Source organism: Scyliorhinus torazame, chromosome 16 (assembly GCF_047496885.1).
Source record: "Scyliorhinus torazame isolate Kashiwa2021f chromosome 16, sScyTor2.1, whole genome shotgun sequence".
In the NCBI taxonomy this organism is placed as follows: domain Eukaryota; kingdom Metazoa; phylum Chordata; class Chondrichthyes; order Carcharhiniformes; family Scyliorhinidae; genus Scyliorhinus; species Scyliorhinus torazame.
Window position 1 is genome coordinate 167,330,746 of NC_092722.1, and position 21,659 is coordinate 167,352,404.

General features: G+C 46.1%; 1 protein-coding gene across 2 annotated transcripts in view; it reads left to right on the forward strand.

Moving 5' to 3' along the window:
• vwa2 (von Willebrand factor A domain containing 2) overlaps window positions 1-21,659 on the forward strand; it is a 100,638-nt gene that overhangs the window by 34,411 nt on the left and 44,568 nt on the right. Inside the window, exons 1-5 of one of the 2 annotated variants that reach the window (XM_072479447.1) lie at window positions 2,785-2,946; window positions 7,191-7,324; window positions 15,907-16,016; window positions 18,359-18,553; window positions 20,970-21,103. In XM_072479447.1, coding sequence (XP_072335548.1) covers window positions 7,193-7,324; window positions 15,907-16,016; window positions 18,359-18,553; window positions 20,970-21,103 — 571 coding nt within the window. In that variant the 5' untranslated portion in view covers window positions 2,785-2,946; window positions 7,191-7,192. Of the gene's footprint in view, window positions 1-2,784; window positions 2,947-7,190; window positions 7,325-15,906; window positions 16,017-18,358; window positions 18,554-20,969; window positions 21,104-21,659 lie in introns of those variants that run through there. The other variant, XM_072479446.1, reaches the window with a different exon arrangement.

The following is a 21,659-nucleotide window of genomic DNA, read 5'->3' on the forward strand; positions in this document are numbered from 1 at the left end:
TGCTGTACTTTTCTTTGTTCTTTGTTCATAAAGAAGGATAAAAAGAGGTTCAGCATATGTGAGTACAGAGACAGAGAACAACATCACAACCGACTCGATATAATCATTAGACATAACTAGGTATCTATACAGCCCCACGAGAGACCGAGGGAGAAACAGGATGTGGCCATGAAAACATGGTAAAATGGTGCAACCTTCCCAAGCCACATCAGTCTCCATCAGGGGCTGTTTAGCACAGGGCTAAATTGCTGGCTTTGAAAGCAGACCAAGGCAGGCCAACAGCACGGTTCAATTCCCGTAACAGCCTCCCCGAACAGGCGCCGGAATGTGGCGACTAGGGGCTTTTCACAGTAACTTCATTTGAAGCCTACTTGTGACAATAAGCGATTTTCATTTCTTTCATTTTTCATTTCATCTACTACATGAAATCAGAATAAACATTCCGTGCCACCTTCAGGTTCGCACTCAACTCTAGCAGCAGACAAGCCCCCAGGACTTCAAGTACACCCAAAACGGTGCACCCCAGCCGAACCCATAACTCTCCCACCCCATCCAGGGTAATGGACCATCCCTGCAAATACTAAGAAGAAGAGGGTATAATATTCCTGCTCCAGCCCAACCCAAGAAGACCCCAACCCAAGAAGAAGAATAAGCACTAAAATCCCCAATGATTGGGTGCCCTGGGAGGGAATGCCGATTCCCTCCTTCCCGGTACAACCAGGGAACCTACCCCAAACCACGGGAGCAGACCAGGATTAGAAACAGCACCCTGCTCACCCGGATGAAGAGAGAAAGAAAGAAAACCCCCAGGGAATGAAGCCTGAACTGACTCAGAATGACCACCATCACCAAGAGCAATCCCTCTTCTCGACAGCCCGACCACAATTAGCCAATCTCACCTCAGCGATGCCATTCTGACATTTTCTTGTTCTATTAGCTCAAAAGAGGACCACCGAGAGATCCAAGTGAAAGAAGGTTCAACTCCGGAGTCAGCAGGAACCCAGTCCTCCACAGGATGTAAAATCTGACCAGGCCATCGCAGGAGAAGGCACAGATTCTTAAATTCATGTACCCTAAAATTAAAATCCAAAAACACCCCCACACAGATTAGCTTTAACTGGGGGCTATCCTCAATCTGTGATGACTGAACTAACTCTACAAGCCCCAACCATCCACCCTACACTCCACTGCAGCTCCACTCATCTTCCTTATAAACCAGTTAGGGGTGACAAAAATAAAACACTTTTATTTCCCTTCCACAAGATTCTAAGTCATGAGAAGAAAAAAAGAGTAAAGCCGTGCACAGATCACACTTCACATGATCGATTCAATATGATTTTGCTGGGTTAGAATTATCGACAACACTTGCCCTGACGCTCACTTCTTACACTTCCTTGCAGGAGAAAGGACAACATTAAATAATCAACAACATAATCACAAGGGAGTAACGTCCAGGATTATAGAAGAATTGCAGGGTAAAAGCATCATCCACATTGCATGAGAAGATAAAGGATAAGGCAGGATCAGCAAGCATTCTTCAGGATCTCTCCAGGATTCCAACAATTGAAGCACGAAGCACCATCACGTCCACCATGCCGTTTATCCGATGCTCAGGTGGACCACAGTCTAGTCCCCAGCCGAGGGAAACAACTCAACCTGCTCGACCACCTCCAACACCTCACCATTAGCATCAAGAATAGGATGATGCTCCATCGAATCTGATGCACCCAGCCTCCAAATCAAGATTACCAAAACATAACAACCAATCTTTGAACTAATTCGGGAACTCAATTCTCACCTCTCACAAGGGGCCGAGTCCACAAACTCACTTTGCCCATCCACAGCCTCTCGAACCCATCAGGATAAAAGACAGACCAAGCAGTAGGATCTCGATTTCATAGATTTCATAGAATTTACAGTGCAGAAGGAAGCCATTCGGCCCATCGAGTCTGCACCGGCTCTTGGAAAGAGCACCCCACCCAAGCCTACACATCCACCCTATCCCCATAACCCAGCAACCCCACCCAACACTAAGGGCAATTTTGGACACTAAGGGCAATTTATCATGGCCAATCCACCTAACCTGCACATCTTTGGACTGTGGGAGGAAACCGGAGCACCCGGAGGAAACCCACGCACACACGGGGAGGATGTGCAGACTCCGCACAGACAGTGACCCAAGCCGGAATCGAACCTGGGACCCTGGAGCTGTGAAGCATTTGTGCTATCCACTATGCTACCGTGATGACATGAAGTCAGGTCCTCTCCAGGCAAGGTGTTCCTTTTGAGTGCAAGAACTCTCTCATGTGCCTCCACCCCTCTCCCAAAGATACCCTGCAATTCTTCAAAGTGAGCTCTAACGACCTGCACTGCAGAGCCAAGATCTTCAACCAAGATGACATTTTCAATGGCGGCCATCATCCCGGCTCTACCAAAGACACTAACTGCATCCTGCAAGCTGGGCCCCACACCAGCCCCTTCCAACTGCCACGAACAAACAATGAGTATAGCGATTTATCTCCGCTCTTCTTCACAAAACATCAATCAGAACCTCCAGGGAATTGGCGCAAGCCATGTAATCCAAGAGAAAGCAAATGTGAAATGTGTACCAGGATAAAATAAAGGGATAAGATATGAGCAGCCCCGGAGCTCGCAAGAAACACAACTGCTCCTGTGCTCACATCACGTGACCCCCCTGAATATAATATTTTTAAAAATCCTACTGGGAAGATGAAGAAAGGAAATATATTGGGCCATAATTTTTTGTCACTACAACAATGAGTTTAATGTGCACACCGTTGCAAATATGTAAATCACTTGACACCTTGTGAAGAAGACCTACATAGTAAATTGAGACTAGCCACAAGTACCAAATACCAGCTCATCATCAATCTTACCATGAGTTTCAAAAAATTGCTGCATTTGTGCTTTAAGTGCAACTTAAGGGTACGGTTGGTACTTAACAGCATAACTACATTTACAATGACAGGATTTATGTTTTTTTTTTTTAAATAATTTTTATTAAAGGTTTTCATAAAATATCAATAACAAAATGAGAAAGAAAAAAGAACCCAACAGGGTTAAGTACAAAACACAATCTTTAAAAAAAAAAAAAGCAACCCCCCCAAACCCCCCCCCCGAAAGTCTAAGAACGGTTGCCACCGCCTAAATAATCCTTGAACCGACCCTCTCAAGGCGAATTTCACCCTCTCCAATTTAATGAACCCTGCCATATTGCTGATCCAGAATTCCACGTTTGGGGGCCTCTCATCTTTCCACTGAAGGAGAATCCTTCGCCGGGCTACCAGGGACGCACAGGCCAGAATTCTGGCCTCTTTCGCCTCCTGCACTCCCGGCTCCTCTGCCACCCCAAATATTGTGAGCCCCCAGCCTGGTCTCACCCTGGATCCTACCACCCTCGACACCGTCCTCGCTACGCCCTTCAAAATTCCTCCAGCGCTGGGCATGCCCAGAACATATGGGTGTGATTTGCTGGGCTCCCTGAGCACCTAACACACCTGTCCTCACCCCCAAAGAACCAGCTCATCCTTGTCCCGGTCATGTGTGCCCTGTGCAGCACCTTAAACTGTATGAGGCTGAGCCTCGTGACAGAGGAAGAGTTCAGCCTCCCTAGGGCATCTGCCCACGTCCCCTCCTCTATCTCCTCTCCCAACTCCTCCTCCCACTTACCTTTCAACTCCACCACCGAGGCCTCCTCCTCCTCCTGCATCACCTGGTAAGTATCCGAGATCTTCCCCACTCCCCCCCCCACCCCCCCGAGAGCACCCTATCCTGTACTGTGTGTGGCAGTAGTCACGGGAATTCCACCACCTGCCGTCTGGCAAACGCCCTTACCTGTAAGTACCTGAAGGTGTTCCCCGGGGGGAGCCCGTACTTCTCCTCCAGCTCACCCAAGCTCGCGACCTTCCCGTCCACAAACAGGTCCCCCAACTTTCGTATCCCTGGCCTGTGCCACCCCGAAAACCTTCCACCTGTTCTTCCTGGGGTGAACCGGTGGTTCCCCCGTAATGGTGTCCCTGCCGAGGCCCCAACTCCCCCCCCCCCCCCCCCCCCATGCCACCTCCACTGCCACCAAAGTTTGAGGGCCGCCACCACCACTGGGCTCGTGGTATACCTCCTTGGAGGGAGCGGCAGCGGCGCCGTTGCCAGCGCCCCCAGACTCGTACCCACACAGGACACCGTCTCCAGCCTTTTCCATGCAGCCTCCTCCCCCTCCATCACGCACTTGCGCACCATCGTCGCATTGGCGGCCCAGTAGTACCCACAGAGGTTGGGCAGCACCAGCCCCCCCCATATCTCTACTCCGCTCCAGGAACACCCTTCTCACCCTCGGAGTATCTCGCGCCCACACAAACCTCATTATACTCCTGTTAACCCGCCTGAAAAAAGCCTTCGGGATAAACACGGGCAGGCACTGGAACAGAAACAAAAACCTTGGGAGCATCGTCATTTTGATTGACTGCACCCTACCCGCCAAGGACAGCGGCAACGCGTCAAACCTCTTGAACTCCTCCTCCATTTGCTCCACCAGCCTTGTAAAGTTAAGCCTATGCACGGCCCCCCAGCTCCTGGCCACCTGGACCCCCAAATATCTGAAGCTCCTCTCCGCCCTTTTTAGTGGGAGCTCGCCAATCCCCCTCTCCTGGTCCCCTAGCTGAACTACGAACAGCTCGCTCTGCCCCATATTGAGCTTGTACCCCGAGAATTCCCCAAGGATCCTTATTACCTCTGGCATTCCTCCCACCGGTTCCGCCACATAACAGCAGCAGGTCGTCCGCATAAAGTGACACCCTATGCTCCTCCCCACCCCGCACCAACCCCCTCCAGTTCCTCGACTCTCTCAGTGCCATAGCCAGGAGTTCAATCGCCAGTGCGAAGAGCAGGGGGGACAGAGGACACCCCTGTCTCGTCCCTCGGTGCAACCGCAAGTACTCGGACCTCCTCCTATTTGTGGCCACACTTGCCATCGGGACCTCATACAACAGCCTAACCCACCTGACAAACCCTCCCCAAACCCGAACCTCTTCAGCACCTCCCACGGGTACCCCCACTCTACGCTACCGAAGGCTTTCTCAGTGTCCATCGCCACCACTATCTCCGCCTCCCCCTCCCTCGCCGGCATCATGATAACGTTCAAAAGCCTCCGCACATTCGCGTTCAACTGTCTCCCCTTCACAAACCCCGTCTGGTCTTCATGGATGATCTGCGGCACACAATCCTCAATCCTCGTGGCTAAGACATTCGCCAGCACCTTGGCATCTACATTTAGCAAGGAAATCGGTCTGTAAGACCCACATTGCAGGGGATCCTTGTCCCACCTCAGGATCAAGGAGATCAGTGCCCGGGACATCGTCAGGGGTAAAGCCCCCCCCCCCCTCCCTTGCCTCATTAAAGGTCCTAACTAACAGCGGGCCCAACAGGTCCATATATTTTTCATTGAACTCGACCGGGAAACCGCCCGGCCCCGGTGCCTTCCCCGCCTGCATGCTTCCTATCGCTTTGATCAGTTCCTCCAGCCCAGTTGGGGCCCCCAGTCCCGCCACCAGTCCCTCTTCCACCTTTGGAAACCTCAATTGGTCCAGGAAACGGCCCATCCCTCCCTCCTCCCGTGGGGGCTCGGATCGGTACAATTCCTCGTAGAAGCCCCTGAAGACCCCATTGATGCCAACCCCACTCCGCACCACACTCCCTCCCCTGTAGGATTTATGTTTCTACAATGCAAATGGACTCCCTTGCTTGGAGAGGGAACAATCAAATCTATGGAGCCTCGCTTCTACAGGTAGCAAATTATTGTTTGAGGTTTTAAACATTTTAAATGTGTCTTTCTTTCCTTTCTGGCTTTTTCTTTCTATCTCAATTCAAATCTTATTTCTGCCTCCTCCTGTACCTGAATTGAGTCTGTTTCCCTATTTCGTCTGCTTCCTTCTCCACTCTTAAATCTCATTGGATTGAGGACGTAGACTGTTGTCCTGAGAGATTACCAAGGTCCCAGATGTCCTGCTGCCCTCACCACATCACTGTCAGCTCACCTTTCCAGTGACTTGCAGCACAGAACAATTTTTGAGCTGAAGTGCGAGGCAAAAAGCTGAGCTATTGGGATTTGCTCTAAGATGTCCTGGTCCAGCAAACACTAGGCCAATAGAAATGACAATAGAGGAGAACATCCAGTACTGTTTCTATAAGAGATTCCAAATGTCAGGGAGCAAGTGACGCTATCTGGTTCACCAGCTTGAATCAAAGACAGCTGTGAGCGAAGAAGAAACATCACGGGTGACGATTGTTTCTAGTCAAGCCAGTAAATTGGACAACCCCACCCTTCTGATGGAGAAAACTGCAATGATGAGCATTCAGAAATGTGGAAGAGGAAAAAACGATTCACCTTCCCTCTCAGGAAAAGAGAGGACATTATGATCTATTTATACTTAATCCACTGTTAAAGCTGATATCCCCATGAGTACTGCCATTTGTTGCTCGAAAGAATCACGTAAAACAAACCTATTTTCACAGAGCGTTCAACCAATGGGCTGTGTTGATAGCAGGCACAATCCCCATTCCCTGACAGCAGACAGAGATTCCCTTTCTGTTTGAGGTTAATGTTTATGTCAACAATTTTGAACAGTCAGACTGTCACAGATATCAAGGCAAAGAGTGGTAAGACCAAAGAAGACAAAAAGGTGTTGTCTTTCAAAAAACATTAAGTTGTGGATAGAAATGTTTGGCGCATCACCTTTCAAATCTCTCATCTCTCCGACGTCCCCTGCGCTATTCCTTAGGTAGGAGGGTAAGCAGGCTGTGCCCTGCTCCCTGTCAGTTCCTGGTGTAGCAGAACAGCATCACTCGGTAACTTGCCTTTTGATGTGTTGTTTCTGTTCCTCCGGGGTACGTGCCTCCCACTGGTAGCCTGGTTAAGGTATATGAATCAAGACCTGTGGAATTAGAGATTTTAGACTGTCTCAGGATGGTACATTGTGCATGATGCAAAGCATTGGAATGCATGTGTGAGCCATCTAGCTCAACTTTAGAAGTTTGAATTTGGGGATTGCATTATTAGAACCATGCAAAAGAAAATATTGCTGGAAATACCACTGCAGATCACTTTTGTGGGCTGCTGATAACCTCTAATTTCAGATTATATCAAATTAATGTCAATTTTGGTCTTTTTTTTGTAGTGATGCAGTGTTCTGCAGCCATTGATTTGCTGTTCATGCTGGATGGATCATACAGTATTGGCAAAGGAAGCTTCGAAAGATCCAAACATGTTGCATTCAAACTTTGTGATGCCCTTGATATAAATCCTGACAGGGTAAGTTCAAAAGTTTTCTTCATTATGGAAGGTTATAACCACTTAACACACGGACAGGTTCTTACATGGTGGCTGAATGCAATAGACTGTCAGTAATCTAGGACTGGGCGTCTAGATGAATGGTAACTAAGCCCACTTGGTCTATTTTTAATTGCTGGTTGTAATGCCAGATGAGGACATTCAAATGATCAGTCACCATTTGATGAAAGTTGTCAGAAAGATTATACATCTAATTTTGCTTTCCATTCACTATCTTCTGAAAGACAGTCTGATGAGTTTTGTCTTGCTCTCAAATGTAGGATCTGTAAAAGTTGCTGGGTGGCATGGTCTATTGGGACGCAAACTTAGATACACGATTTCTGTATTTCTTCTAAACAAAATTATTACATTGGAATAGTTTGAGAAGAAGCATAAACTTAAATCAGAGTGATTGCTGGGTGATCGTTTGAAATGACTTATTTTTGTTAACTGTCTACAGTCGTTTAAATTTCAAGCTTTAAGCAGTATCATTAATGGTGGAAAGCTGCAATTAGCGGCCAATATAAAAATTCAATCAACTTAAATTCTGCAATAACTAATGGGGCAGAATTAATTACTAAATCTGAAGAAGCTGCCTGTGCCATTGCCCAACGTTAGCGAGAATGAATTGGTTTCTGCTGGAAGTGAGCTCAGCAACAATCTCAAAGTTCTGCACCAAAATTGATGAGCAAGAGGATCGTGTGTATGTGGCCTGCTTGTGACATCAGGACATGATGCTTTATCCTTGGCTTTTGCTGTCTTCGTGTGACCAGGAATCATTACCCTGAGGACTGCCCTGCAGCCTATCGGTTATCCTGAACATTACTCCCTGGTGATCATGTAGTTGTTGTTGTTTTATTGATGCTGCATTTTTACCTATGGGTGTGGTGGCCTGTACCATTGGTTATCCTGATTTGGGAAATGGAATTTGTGCACAGTTTCACTCCTAATTGTAATGATGTCTTATAATCCTTGTGATGGGGAAGGGGGTGTTCTTCGTTATCACCTCTGTCTTGTTTAAAAGGAAAATGAGTAGAGCTGGAGAGAGGAGAGGGATGGAAGGTTGGTGTGGGTAGGTTTAGTTTGTCCTTGCTGTGATTGAGGATAGACCCCCAGTTAGGGCTAAACCATTTCGGGTTTTTAAATATTTGCATTAAAGCTTGTCTGTTTTTGCGTAGGCTGATATGGGATTGGTGTTTGTGGCTGAGGATCCGGGATGAGCGTGGCCCTGGCTATCCTTTATGTGACGGTGGTTACTGCGAGTGAGTTGGATGTCTCCTCCCTGACCGTTTATTTTTTTTCTCCTTCTTTCACCTGGGTGAGCATTGTGCTGCCCCTGCTTCTGGTCTGACCTAGTGTAAGTGGGTGGGTGGGTTCTCGGGTGGCGGGGGAAGGAGGGCCAGCCTAACTCCCAGGCCGCCCTATTGATGGGTGTCAACAGAGGTTCTTCTCCTGGATTGGGATCCCCTTTTGGCTAGGGTTAGAGTGATTATCCTTTCACTCCTGTGAGTGGGGGTGGGGGTGGGTTTTAGAATTGTGTGCAAGGTCCTGGGGGCATAATTTCCTGAGATATCTTTTAGGTCTGTGCTAAGCTAGGCCAGGCCCGGCACCGTGGCTGGTATCCTGTTGTTCCTGAGAATCGGATGCGCCCCCTTTTGACAATGCCTATGGGGTGGGGACAAGTAGAGGTTTGGTCCCCTGGTGCATGGAGATTGAGGAATGGGTAGAGCACAGTACTTTATAGATACCCTGTTTTTTTTCTTTCCTTGCGGTTAGTGCGATTCTCCCCTTCTTGACTGGTGGCTGTCTCTCCTCCTCGTTGGTATGCCTCGGAAGGCTGCCCAAGAAGTTGGGGTTGTGGGTTGGATACTAGTTCCCTGTTCCATTTCTTTTTGCATTTTTTTTGTGTGCGGTATTGTTTTGTAACTTTGTTGTGTCAATTTCTAAAATGGAAAATCCTGATAAATATACTTTGAGGAAAAACATATTTGAAAAAGCAGAAATTTCAATGAGCAGATGCCTGTCTGAAATATCAGCATTGAGAATCTCATTGTGAATCACTTTACTGAGATGGAAGAAGCTGAAACTGCTTAAAGACCCAATGTTGCTTGAAACCAGAACAGCCTGATAAGCAGACACGGTAAATACAATACAGCAGAGTATCACTGTGTGGGTGGGTGGTGGAAATTAGTTGAAAGTATGTCTGGCAGGAATCCGTGGAGTCCTTTACGTTGGTATGTGGAAGGTAAGGGCTGATTGAACTGCCCTAAATATTTGGCGTGTTAATAAGTTATAAGTGGTATCTTTGTAATTGATTCCTACAATAATGGCAATTAGTTAGGGCCATTTGCTCGATACAGGCGGCTGCCATGGCCAGTTGTGGGCATCGTAAAAGTTAGGAATTGGACTTCTGACAATGTGTCAATTGTTTAGTCCTGTACTAACATATCAACAACAGTGATCTTCTGACTTCAAGGTCACCGTGTTAGCAACTGTACCAAGCTCAGGTTCAGTGAAACAGTCCGAAGTTTCACAAGTGAGGAGGAACCTATGACTATTTCAGTTGGCGAAGACCCTTGTACCATCATTTTTCGTAATCTACTGTTGAGATTAGATGCATGCTTTGTTCTTGGGATAAACATTTCTTTTGCAGCAGTTTCTTTTAGAATATTGAAGTTAAAATTATAAATATGAGTGCAGCACAGTAGCATTGTGGATAGCACAATTGCTTCACAGCTCCAGGGTCCCAGGTTCGATTCCGGCTTGGGTCACTGTCTGTGTGGAGTCTGCACATCCACCCCGTGTGTGCGTGGGTTTCCTCCGGGTGCTCCAGTTTCCTCCCACAGTCCAAAGATGTGCAGGTTAGGTGGATTGGCCATGATAAATTGCCCTTGGTGTCCAAAATTGCCCTTAGTGTTGGGTGGGGTTACTGGGTTTTGGGGATAGGTGGAGGTGTTGACCTTGGGTAGGATGCTCTTTCCAAGAGCCGGTGCAGACTGGATGGGCCGAATGGCCTCCTTCTGCACTGTAAATTCTATGATAGTCCCTTATATTCTTGTCTTGGATATGTGCACCCTTGCTCACTCTGTGGAACAATAGGTGATAAAACGTGTCACAGATGTTATCACATTTAAGGATGCTTTAATAGTTTTCTGCAGAGGGGCATCTGAAAATACCTCCGTTTTTAATGTTTTTGAGCAAAGTGGAACAAAGAATAAAGAACAAAGAAAAATTACAGCACAGGAACAGGCCCTTCGGCCCTCCAAGCCTGCGCCGATCCAGATCCTCTATCTAAAACTGTTGTTAATTTTCTAAGGATCTGTGTCCCTCTGCTCCCTGCCGATTCATGTATCTGTCTAGATACATCTTAAATGACGCTATCATGCCCACCTCTACCACCTCCGCCGGCAATGCATTCTAGGCACCCACCACCCTCTGCGTAAAGAACTTTCCACGCATATCTCCCTTAAACTTTTCCCCTCTCACCTTGAACTCTTGACCCCTAGTAATTGAGTCCCCCACAAGATACCTGGATGAAAGGTTAATCTACTCAATGGAAATTATTTTCCCCAGACATTAAATAATCAGTAATTTGTAACTTATCTGGGAAATTAAAACACTCCAGGCCCATAGAATGGAAAGTCCAATAAAGAAGGGAAATACTGGAGGCTGGATTCTCCGTTGCCCGATGGCGATATCGGAATTGGCGATCGGGTGAAGAATCAATTCCAACGCCCAAATCGGGGCCGCGCCTGTTTGACGCCGGTCACCATACTCTGCCCTCTTGGAAATGGCGTCATCGTGTCACGCGGCGTATGCCACTGCAATGTCATTGGCGCGTCATCTGCTCCCAATGGGCCACGTTCCCGGCGGTGCGGGACACGTGTAGTCTCAACCATGCAGGAACCTGGCATGGCACCTGCAGACTGTGTCCAGCGCTGCCACATACCACCGGGATCCGTGCCGCTAGCCGGGGGGGAGGGGGCGGGCTGCAGCGAGGGCTGGGAGGACTGATGGGGGTGGCCAGGGAGTGGGCTGTGGGGTCGTAGATGGCGGGTCGGGTCTGCGCATGGCCAACGCCATGTTGTACGTTGCGAGGGCAGCATGGTGGCGCAGTGGATTAGTACTGCTGTCTCACAGCGCCGAGGTCCCAGGTTCGATCCTGGCTCTGGGTCACTGTCCCTGTGAAGTTTGCACATTCTCCCCGTGTTTGCGTGGGCTTCGCCCCACAACCCAAAAGATGTGCAAGCTAGGTGGATTGGCCATGCTAAATTGCCCCTTAATTGGAAAAAATGAATTGGGTACTCTAAATTTTTTTTTTAATGTTGTCTGGTGCGACTGCTGCAGGTCGTCAGTGGTGAGAATAGTGCCCACGGGCCAGGCTATTCTCTGGCTGTTTTCGGCGTGGGATCTGGGAGTTTCATCCGGTGCCGCTGCTAGCCCCTCACCGGTCCTGGAATTGGTGAGGGTTTCACAGAGAAACTTTAGTCATAAAAGACCACATATGCTCCGTCACACTTAGTGGCTGAAACGGAGGATCCAGCCCTGGAAATCTGAAATGAAAACTGGAAATATTCAGCAGGTCTCGCAGCATCTGTGAAGAAAGAAAAACAATGACCTTTTCACATCGATGTCCTTTCATTGAATCTGCCCTTGAGTATTTCCAGAATTTTTATTTGGGATTTCCAACACAGCAACATTCTGCTTTTGTATTCAACTTTTCAACAGAATATGTGTGATGTGTTTTAAATTACCGAGATAAATTAACAACTTTCTTAGTTTCTGTTTTTATTTCTACTGGAAAATCGTTTGATCCCTTTCAGTGTGTGTCAAGTGGGATGAAAAGAGAGATAAGAGAGGAAAGAGAGGAACTGGATGGCTAGAAAAAGGCCAAGTAGCTTTGCTGAGGGGATAAATGGGGGGTCTTCCATGATGTGAGGAGGTTGGAAATGTTGGAGGTCAATTCAGCTCGATGACTCACTGATATGGGTTATTATAATAAGTCTGTTGTTTAATATTAATGTCCATCGACAATCTGTAGGCATTGAGCTGACTGAGTCCAGTCATAATAGCTTTCTTGTATGTCCTTCTACTGATGAAATAAAGCATCTATTGTTTCGCATCAGGCATCATCTCGCCAAAATTTGCTTGGTCTACCTGCAGAGAATTGAAGAGGCAATCATGTTAACAACACAAATATTCAATCCAGACCACCAGGGGACACTACTGTTGTGTAACTGAGTAACAAAAAGATATAGGATAAAAAGAATGGCATGTACTTATATGTCGACTTTCATAATCTCCGAACTTCTCAAAATGTTTTACAGCCAATGAAATACGTCCAAAGTGTAGTCACTGCTGTAATGCAGGAAACAGGAAGACAATTTGCGCACAGCAAGCTCCGACATGTGATGATGCAATCTATTTTTTAGTGATTTGAGGGATAAATATTGGGTAGTGTGTTTGACATCCATTAAAGTAAGACCCTAAGACTATTTAAGAGAATTAATGTCAGGGTTGAACTCCAGAAGCTATCTATGTCAATCCAGAGTATGTAGCTATTCTGGATCAGGATACACATTCCTGTAACTGATCTATGACCATCTGTTACTATCTTGTGATATTCATTGTAGTTCCACTTTAACACTGATGCAATGGCGCAAATTCAGGCAAGGGGGCATCTTCACAGTGTAACGGCAGAAATAAGATACTGAAACATAGAGAGGTCACATGAAAAATGTACAACGTATTAATTGAAACTGATGGTGACATTAAGTTTTTTTTTAAATTAGCTAATGTTAAATAAAAATGTCAGCTTTTAACAACTACTTCTAACCCTTGCATAATGGCATCTCGTACATTAATTCCGCACTCAGTGAGGTTACACAGTAAGGATTAAGTTTGGAATTCTGAAGATGGGTAGCAGGTGTTTTTAGAGGAAGCTTCACTGTCTGCGGCATATTGTAAGTCTATATTGAAAACTATAGGCTTACACTGTTCCAAACTAACTTTTTAGCAATCAAAAATATCAAAAAGTTTAGTTCTGGTAACATTATTATTCTAGTGTAATAATTTAAAGTGAGTTGAATAAGCAGAAATTTGCTTTCTATGCTTGGAAATATCTGTGTAACAAGATACACATAGTCAGTGTAGCTACATCTGTTTACTGACTATGCCAGGGATTAGTTGCTAAAGGTTTTCTTAGACAGTCTCCTGAATGTGCAGGAGTTCTCTTGTATTGAATTTTAAAACAAAATGGATTTGATGGTATAAACAATAAACAATGCCATACAAATCTCCGAGGATTAAAGGAAAAATCAGTTCACTGGAGAAGCAGTCTTAATAAATTCAGTTTCCTGAGCTGAGACAGCATATATTTATTATACTGTGAAGGGACCTACACCCAAGACATTGGGCACAATCCACCCGAGTGGGAACAGAGTTCTGTAACGCGGGCGAATAACCGGGTGTTTCTCGGTGCCCGGAGCGCTGAGAAACACCACGCTATTGAACTCCATTCGGGTAGATTGGGGTCTCAGTGGGGAATAAGCAGCCAAGGCCGTACTTAGTCCCGTTTTCTGCACCGAGGAGCTCCGCTTGCCGGAATGCCTCAATGCAGGAGATCAGGATGCCATTTTTCAATGGTGCCCTGATCTCTTGACGCCCCCCAGCTCCAACTCACCTATAAGGGGGTCCTCAGGAAGGGGGGCTCAACAAGCCCCCATACCCATGCAAGGGTGCCTCAGGGCCCGATGCATAGCACGCAGTGCCAGGCTGGTGGTGCAAAGATGCCCAGGTGGCACCATCTGTGCCAGTGTGCCTTCTGCCCAGAGGGCAAGTTCTAGGGGCCTCTGATCCCCTGGGTGACCCCCATGAATGCCGTCCCGTCTGGTCCCATTTGTGGAGACTAGCTTTGAACGGCGCTCGCCCGAGATCTCCAACAGGGTTTGATCCCACACTTTGAGTAGATCGTGGGAATGCACATTAGAGTGAGACAAGCTGTTGCACTCTAATATGCAGGTTTGCTAAAAAGTAATCATGCCCACAATGGGTGGATTTACATCGCAACATCTTGCGAGATCGCGTTGGATCTCCTGAGGTGCGAGGAGCCGGGTAGATCACGGTAGAAGGACCTACCGGCATTTACTGGCCGTGCTGCCTTTCGGTAGATCTTGCCCATTCTCTTTGCAGTTGCTGATGGAACTGTTGTATTTTTCCAGCTTTCTCCTTAAACAGTTGACTCTCATTCTTTTATTCGTTCATGGGGTGTGCATGTTATTGCCCAGGCCAGCACTTTTTTGCCCATTCCTAATTTTTTTGCCCATGTCTTGAACTGCTGCAGTCCACCTGGTGAATGCTGATGGGAATGAAGGACGTTCCAGATTTTTAACCTATTGACAGTGAAGGAACAGCTCAAAGCTAATGTCAGGAGAGACAGATTTGCTGTGAGGGAGGTATGGTGGTTTGTAAAGTACCTAGTGGGAAGAACAAGTTTAAGAAAAGGAGCAGGCTTTGCCTACATACACTTCTCCAAACTGTTAAATTGTTCACCACATTTCTACTTGGCTTTCTTCTGATGAAAAATACCTGTGAGCCAAACATAAAAAATACCCTTTAGATGTGCCAATGGCCCCTTGCCACGATAGCACGCTGGTTTGGGGAGGTGTGGATAGCTGTGCATCAGCTGTCAACAAGGTCACACCCATCACTGCTGAAATATTTGTGTTATGAAAGTCTTCACTTTTTTTCCTTGAAATGTTAATTTTAAATTCATTTTATTAATGCACTGGCTAAACTTGTTTGTCTTTTATTCATTCAATGTTACACTGATGTGAAATGTTAGGTTGCATTAACTGGAAAATAGCTTTAGAAGTTTAAATGTGATACGGCTCCGATAATGAGAGACTGTCGTTCACCTTTGTCCAATTTCTCCTGCTGTTGAAATATGGTGAAATAGAATGACTTGAACTCCTTCTTGGCAAAATATTCCTGTTGAAAAGGCACACCCCTTAGCAGTGTATCATTAATTGCATTATGCATTTCATAAGGTTGCAGCATTTTGGTGGTGTACTGCTTAAACCCACATGTATAGAATGACACTGGCAAAGTGGTCATGATCACAGCTTGAAGTAGGTGCACTTTGCAAAGCTACATTTTGTTTTTTCCCAGAATTGGAGCCAAAACCATGAACTGGATGACACTCGCCTTGCAAACTGTGCATACTTTATGCTCCAGTTGTAATTCAGACCCTCTTTTGTCATTTCCCTTTCAATGGCTATACTTTGGAATTCAGAAGAAAATATGTTGGCATCCAGTGCTGCATATTGTATGCCTGTTCAGGAAAGACACAGTCCACTCCCATTCCAGCAAGTGCTTGTCAGTATTCATTATTTGTGTGTTGATTAGAAACCGTACAATAGTAACAGTGCTGATTATTAAGCCTTTTACAAGCAAAGCCCCTTAACGTATTAGAGCTCCGTTCATGTGGAACGATATAGGCCAGTAAAAAGGTTAATCCATTAATTCTGAAATCATTTTAGAAGTAAACCGTTTTCTGCTTGCAGGTCCGAGTTGGAGTAATCCAGTACAGTTCAATGCCCAAGTTCGAATTTTATTTGAATTCCTACTTGACAAAGGAAGAAGTAAAGGAACAACTTAAAAGAATTGTATTTCGGTATGTTACTTTTTTCTGAAAGTACGCTAATTGATAGAAGTTTAAGGACTGCTACTCAAATCCACAGTTAAATGTTTGAGGCCCAAACATATCATTTATTATTAAAACATAACACACTGATAATATTCCCATTTCCATGCCTCTGTACTTTTAAAAATAATCGTTCATGGGATGTGGGCATCGCAGGCTGTACCAGCATTTATTACCCATCCCTAAATGTACTTGAGGGGGCAGCTAAGAGTCAACCGCATTGCTGTGGGTCTGGAGCCACATGTAGGCCAGACCAGGCAGATTTCTTTCCCTAAAGGACATTAGTGAACCCGATGGGTTTTTATGACAATCAACAATGGTTTCCTGGTCATCATTAAATCTTTAATTTGAGATTTTTATTGAATTTAAATTTCACCATCTGCAGTGTCAGGATTTGAACCTGGGATCCTAGGGCAGGACGCTGGGTCTCTGGATTACTAGTCTAGTGACAATACCACTGGGCCACCGCCACCCCCCCCCCCCCCCCCCCCCCCCCCCCCCCCCCAATATTTGGGTGGGATTTTCAGGCCATTCCCATCAATGGGACCTCCTGATCCCACAGAAGTTGAACCCCCCCCCGCCCCCACTCCCACTATGTTCTCCAGGGGTGGGGTACGTGAGCCATACAAAAGCCAATAGACTTTGGCAGGACTGCAAGATCCAGTGGCTTGTTGCATCCGCCGCGGGGAAACCCACCTCCCCGGGGAAACCCACCTCCCCGAGGGGGTGGCCATTGTGCGTGAGCTTTGTATGATGCAATGAAAAGGGGAATTTATCATTTACTTACTTCCTCAGCACTGGGAGGTAGGAGGGCTTTGGACTAGATTTCAGCAGTTTTCTGCCTTTTTAAAAAGTTATTTGATGCATAATAATATGAGAGAAATTAAAACATTTTCATTCCTCCTCCTACTCTAATAATATATATTGGCGTCCCAATGCATTGTGTCACAATGGTTGGGCATACAATCCTTTGTGCACAGTCCTTAACCTCAGGCTAGCAGAGATCAAAATTCTTCAGCCTTGCCTCCTGTTATAGATGTGTATGTCGCATTAACCTTCATTTCTGACCAGACTGAAGTATCTTGGGCCAGGGCAGGCTACGTTCATTAATATGGTTTTGCCAGGTGCCTGTGCCAACCTAGGTGCATCTTGGGGCACCTTCTGAGATGGCAGGAATTGGAGTGCTCAATGGGTGCTTTTGGGGGTTGCCCCTTATGGGTTCTGTTATCAAAGGATTGATCTAACATTTCAGCCAGATCCCTGGAGTCTCACAGGCCATTACCCTGAATGGAGACCATGTTGGCCCCATTTCTGCCCTGATTTCTTCCCCATTGATTTGAAAGTTCTGTTCCTCCTGCCACCCAGATGACTGGATGGGATAGAGGTGGGAGTTGAGGAAATTCCAGTATGCGCCCCCCCCCCCAAAACCCATGGCCCATGTTTAGGGTAGTGGAAGTTCGCCAATGCTGACCCCAACAGAAACACCGAGCAGCAAGCCTTTTGGGCAGTGAGCCATAGTCCTGCCTGAATTTGCTTTGCCCAGGCTGGAACCCTGGCCAGTTCTTCATCAGGAGTATCCCTCTAGTTCCAAGGTAATTTAGAGCCCAGGAATTTTCCTATTGGGAGGAGGGGAGGAAAGAACATTAGTCTAGACCACTTTGCAGCTATCTTTAAAGCACCAAGAGTTGGGAATTTTCATTCCACGGTAGAGGTGGCACAAACTGTTTAAATTAATACATTGGTACAAATTTTCCCCCCAAAAGATCACTCCATCGTTAAATATGTGAATGGGGTTTGTGCACTATTGAGTGAACTGCTGAAGATCTGTTTACAAAGTAACCGTAGTGTCTTACCTCTGAGGCACAGAGGTTATTAGCATCAGTTAGTTGGCATAACGCCAATGAACTTGTACAAAGCTGCTTTAATCCATTCTAATACTTGTAGCCAATGTTATTTATTTGACATTTAATTGAGAGCAGATTTGTGGCTGATTTCAAACAGGGGAAGATGAAAGGTCTTGGCCATATGTGGAATCTTTAAATTTCCATGTTAGATATGATTGTAATATTTTCTGATGAAGTAGAGTACACTGGATAAGCTTCAATTGACAGTTATTCCCAGTGTACTGACAGATTTACATTGTGATCACAGTTTTCAATGAAACAAACAGATTATTTGTCATTAACACTATTAATTTCTTTGTTATCACTGTAGCTGAGTATAAATATAGAACTGACTACGTCAAGAATATTTTTAAAATTCCATGTAGTATTAAACACTTTCATTAATCCTGTTTGCTTTGTTAACTCAAGAGGTGGAAGTACACAGACAGCCCTGGCTTTGAAATACATTCTTCATAAAGGTTTTACGGGTTCAAGGAACTCATCTGTTCCTCGAATTCTTGTCATTCTTACTGATGGCAGATCTCAGGGCAATGTGCTACAGGCAGCAACGCAGCTGAAAGAAACTGGAATAACTGTGTTTGCTGTTGGTGTCAAGTTTCCAAGGTAAGGACCTTCCTTCAGTTCTGTGTGGAGTAGTATGAATGATGGCCTGTCAGAATGGATTACCGATTAATACTGAGTGTCATTTTCCCAGCAAATTTTGCACCTTCGCTCCAAAGGTTATTGCAGCCACGCAGAGGCTCAATGCATTATCTAGGGAAGTCGTTTCTTTTAGATTTTTTTTAATTTTCAGAGCTAAACCCATTTCCTTTTATCTTTTAACAAAATACTGGGGCGGAAAATACATTAAACGCACACAACTCTCCTGCCAAATAACTTTGTGAAGATCGAATAACACACACCACAGTGACTATTCTTGGAAGAATGTGGCACTTTCTCTCACTCCTTCTCAGATGGGCTGATGAATGGATGACTGTGTTGAAACTGTAGCCATACGGGTATGTGAGATTAAAATGTCATTGACCAAGAGGTCATTTTGGAATTCAGGATGGATTCTGAAAGGAAAAGGCTTTCACTGTGAGATTCTTCCAATCTACCTGAAGTAACAAACTCTGCATGTGTTTCAATGTTTCACCTAGTAAATTGAGTTTCTTTACGACTTATGATTTCATTTTCTTTGAAGAAGAGAAATTATTCTGTGATTAAGTATTAAACCCTGTGTGGTTTTCTGTGTCTGTTTCTTATCTTTGTGCCTCATGGGGCAAGTAGTTTTTTTCTGTTCACCTGGGACATTTTTCAGTCAGTGGAAGGATATGCAGATTATAATTCCAACTATTGTATTTTATATATTTATGTGTTTATATAAAAAACACATGTATTGATGAACGGTTTCAGTTAATTAGCCAAATTAACTGAAAGTGTTGTACTGCGAGTTTCTTATCCAAATAATGGCAATCTAACTAGTCTTTATTGTTATTTTCAAGCCCGTAGTTTTGTTCACTCTCAATGTTCATCCTTTCCAAGCTCGTTAATAGAAGGAATTTTGTCATTGCCTCAGTAGTTTTATTTCAAGGTTGTATGATCTCATGATATCCTCTGGACCCTCCCCTCTCCATAAGATAAATGATTGGGAAGCAGAACTTGGGCTTGGCTTCGCGGGTGACTGGTGGTGGTGGGGGGCTTCTTAGGCTCAAATCCTCATCCTCCTGTGCTCGGTTAAGCTTAATCCACTTCACTTCTGAATTCACTTCACCAAGGCCAGAATTAGTAAGATTATTTCCAACACAAACAACAAATACGACAGGTGCTCAGTAGCACATGCAGACCATACCCATATGTTCTGGTCCATGCCCAAAGCTTGCTGGTATCTGGTCATCCTTCTTTGACCCTCTCTCCAAAGCCCTAGATATTGGCTTGCAGCCTTGTCCATTAATAGCTATATTTGGAGTCCCATCCGAACTGGCTAGTTTCATGAAGATTAAGGCAGATGTTAATACATTTGCTTTATTAATAGCCCACAGGCAGATTCTATTAACCTGGAGGTCCCCCAAGCCACCCACCGCTCCATCTTGCATGGAAGACTTAATGGGCGGAATTTTCTGACCCCCCCCCCCCGGCCGGGTCGGAGAATCGGCGCGGCGCCACGCAAATCGCCCCACGCCGCCCCTGCCGGGACGCAATTCTCCACAATGCGGAGAATCGGGGCTGGCGTGGTCGACGCGGCGCCGGTCGGGGTATGCGCCAACTCTCCGGCCCGGGCGGCCGTCAACAAAAAGCCGAGTCCCGCTGGCGCCATTCTAACATCCTCTGTACCGGCAGGACCTTGGCGTTGAAGGGTCCGGGTGTGGCCTGTGGGATGGGGAGGGGGGGGGGAGAGGAGTTGTCCGACCCCGGAGGGGGCCTCCTTAGTGGCCTGGCCTGCGATCGGGGCCCGGCCTCCTTTCGTCTGCGCTGGCTCCTGTAGCTCTCCGTCATTTGGCGTCGGGGCCGCCGCGGGGAAGAAGGCCCACAGGCTAGTTGGCGCCGGCCCAACTGCGCATGCGGCACTTAGCTGCCCATCGGGAAAATCCCGCCCAGTGTCTTTTCTGTATTTGGAGAAGATTAGGTATGTGAATCTGTGGAACTCTTTGCCGCAGAAGGCTTTGGAGGCCAAATCACTGAGTGTCCTTAAGACAGAGATAGATAGGTTCTTGATTAATAAGAGGATCACAGTTTATGGGGAGAAGGCAGGAGAATGGGGATGAGAAAAATATCAGCCATGATTGAATGACGGAGCAGACCCGATGGGCAGAATTGCCTAATTCTGCTCCTATGTCTTTATGGTGTTACAGTTTTTTCCCATCATTTTGTTTGAGAATGGATTTACCTGTCAAATAATCTGGCAAAATAAGCAGAATGTACATGGGTTGTTAAAATTATACATTGTAGATTTGTTACGTTGTAGTCAATAAACATTGGACGAGCTTCAATGTGTGTTTTTGTCCATTTGTGCTTTGCTCTAACCCTTGATCCTGGGAAGATGGGATGAACTGTACAAGCTGGCCAGTGAACCCACGGAGAACCATGTCCTGTTCGCAGAGCATTTTGATGATGCCGTCAATGGTCTCTACAGCACACTCACCAGCTCCGATGTCTGCTCTGCTATTCCTCCAGGTAATCCACACACTGCCTTAACATAAAATGTGTCTTTTATTGGTTAACGTTGCAATCAATTGATAGAATTGACCTGCAGTCAGGAATGTTTTGGCTTGAGAATGTTGTTTAAGCACTACATGTTCAAATTAAATCTTTATCCTAGGTTGTCATGTCTTAACTGTCATGTTGAAAGACAATAGTTATGGTTAGGAAGTGGGTAGTGGGGGAGGGGTCGGTGTGGGAGCGGGTAGAAGCAGCATCTTGTAAGAGCACGAGTCTGAATGCTTTGTTAATAGCACCTATGCCATTCTTGCCGGCTCAGTACGCCACAAGCCCAGTGGTAGTGGCAGTTCTGAGGGTGTGGGGACAATGGAGGCAGCACATGGGACAGTGTGGTCACCGATCTGTGACAACCACCGGTTCGCTCCGGGGGGGCTAGACGGGGGATTTAGGAGCTGGCAGCGGGCAGGGATCGAGAGATTTGGAGATCTTTTCATTCAGGAGGGTTTCCCGAGTTTGGAGGAACGAGAGGAGGAGTTTGAGTTGCCAGGGGGAGTGGGTTTCGGTACTTATA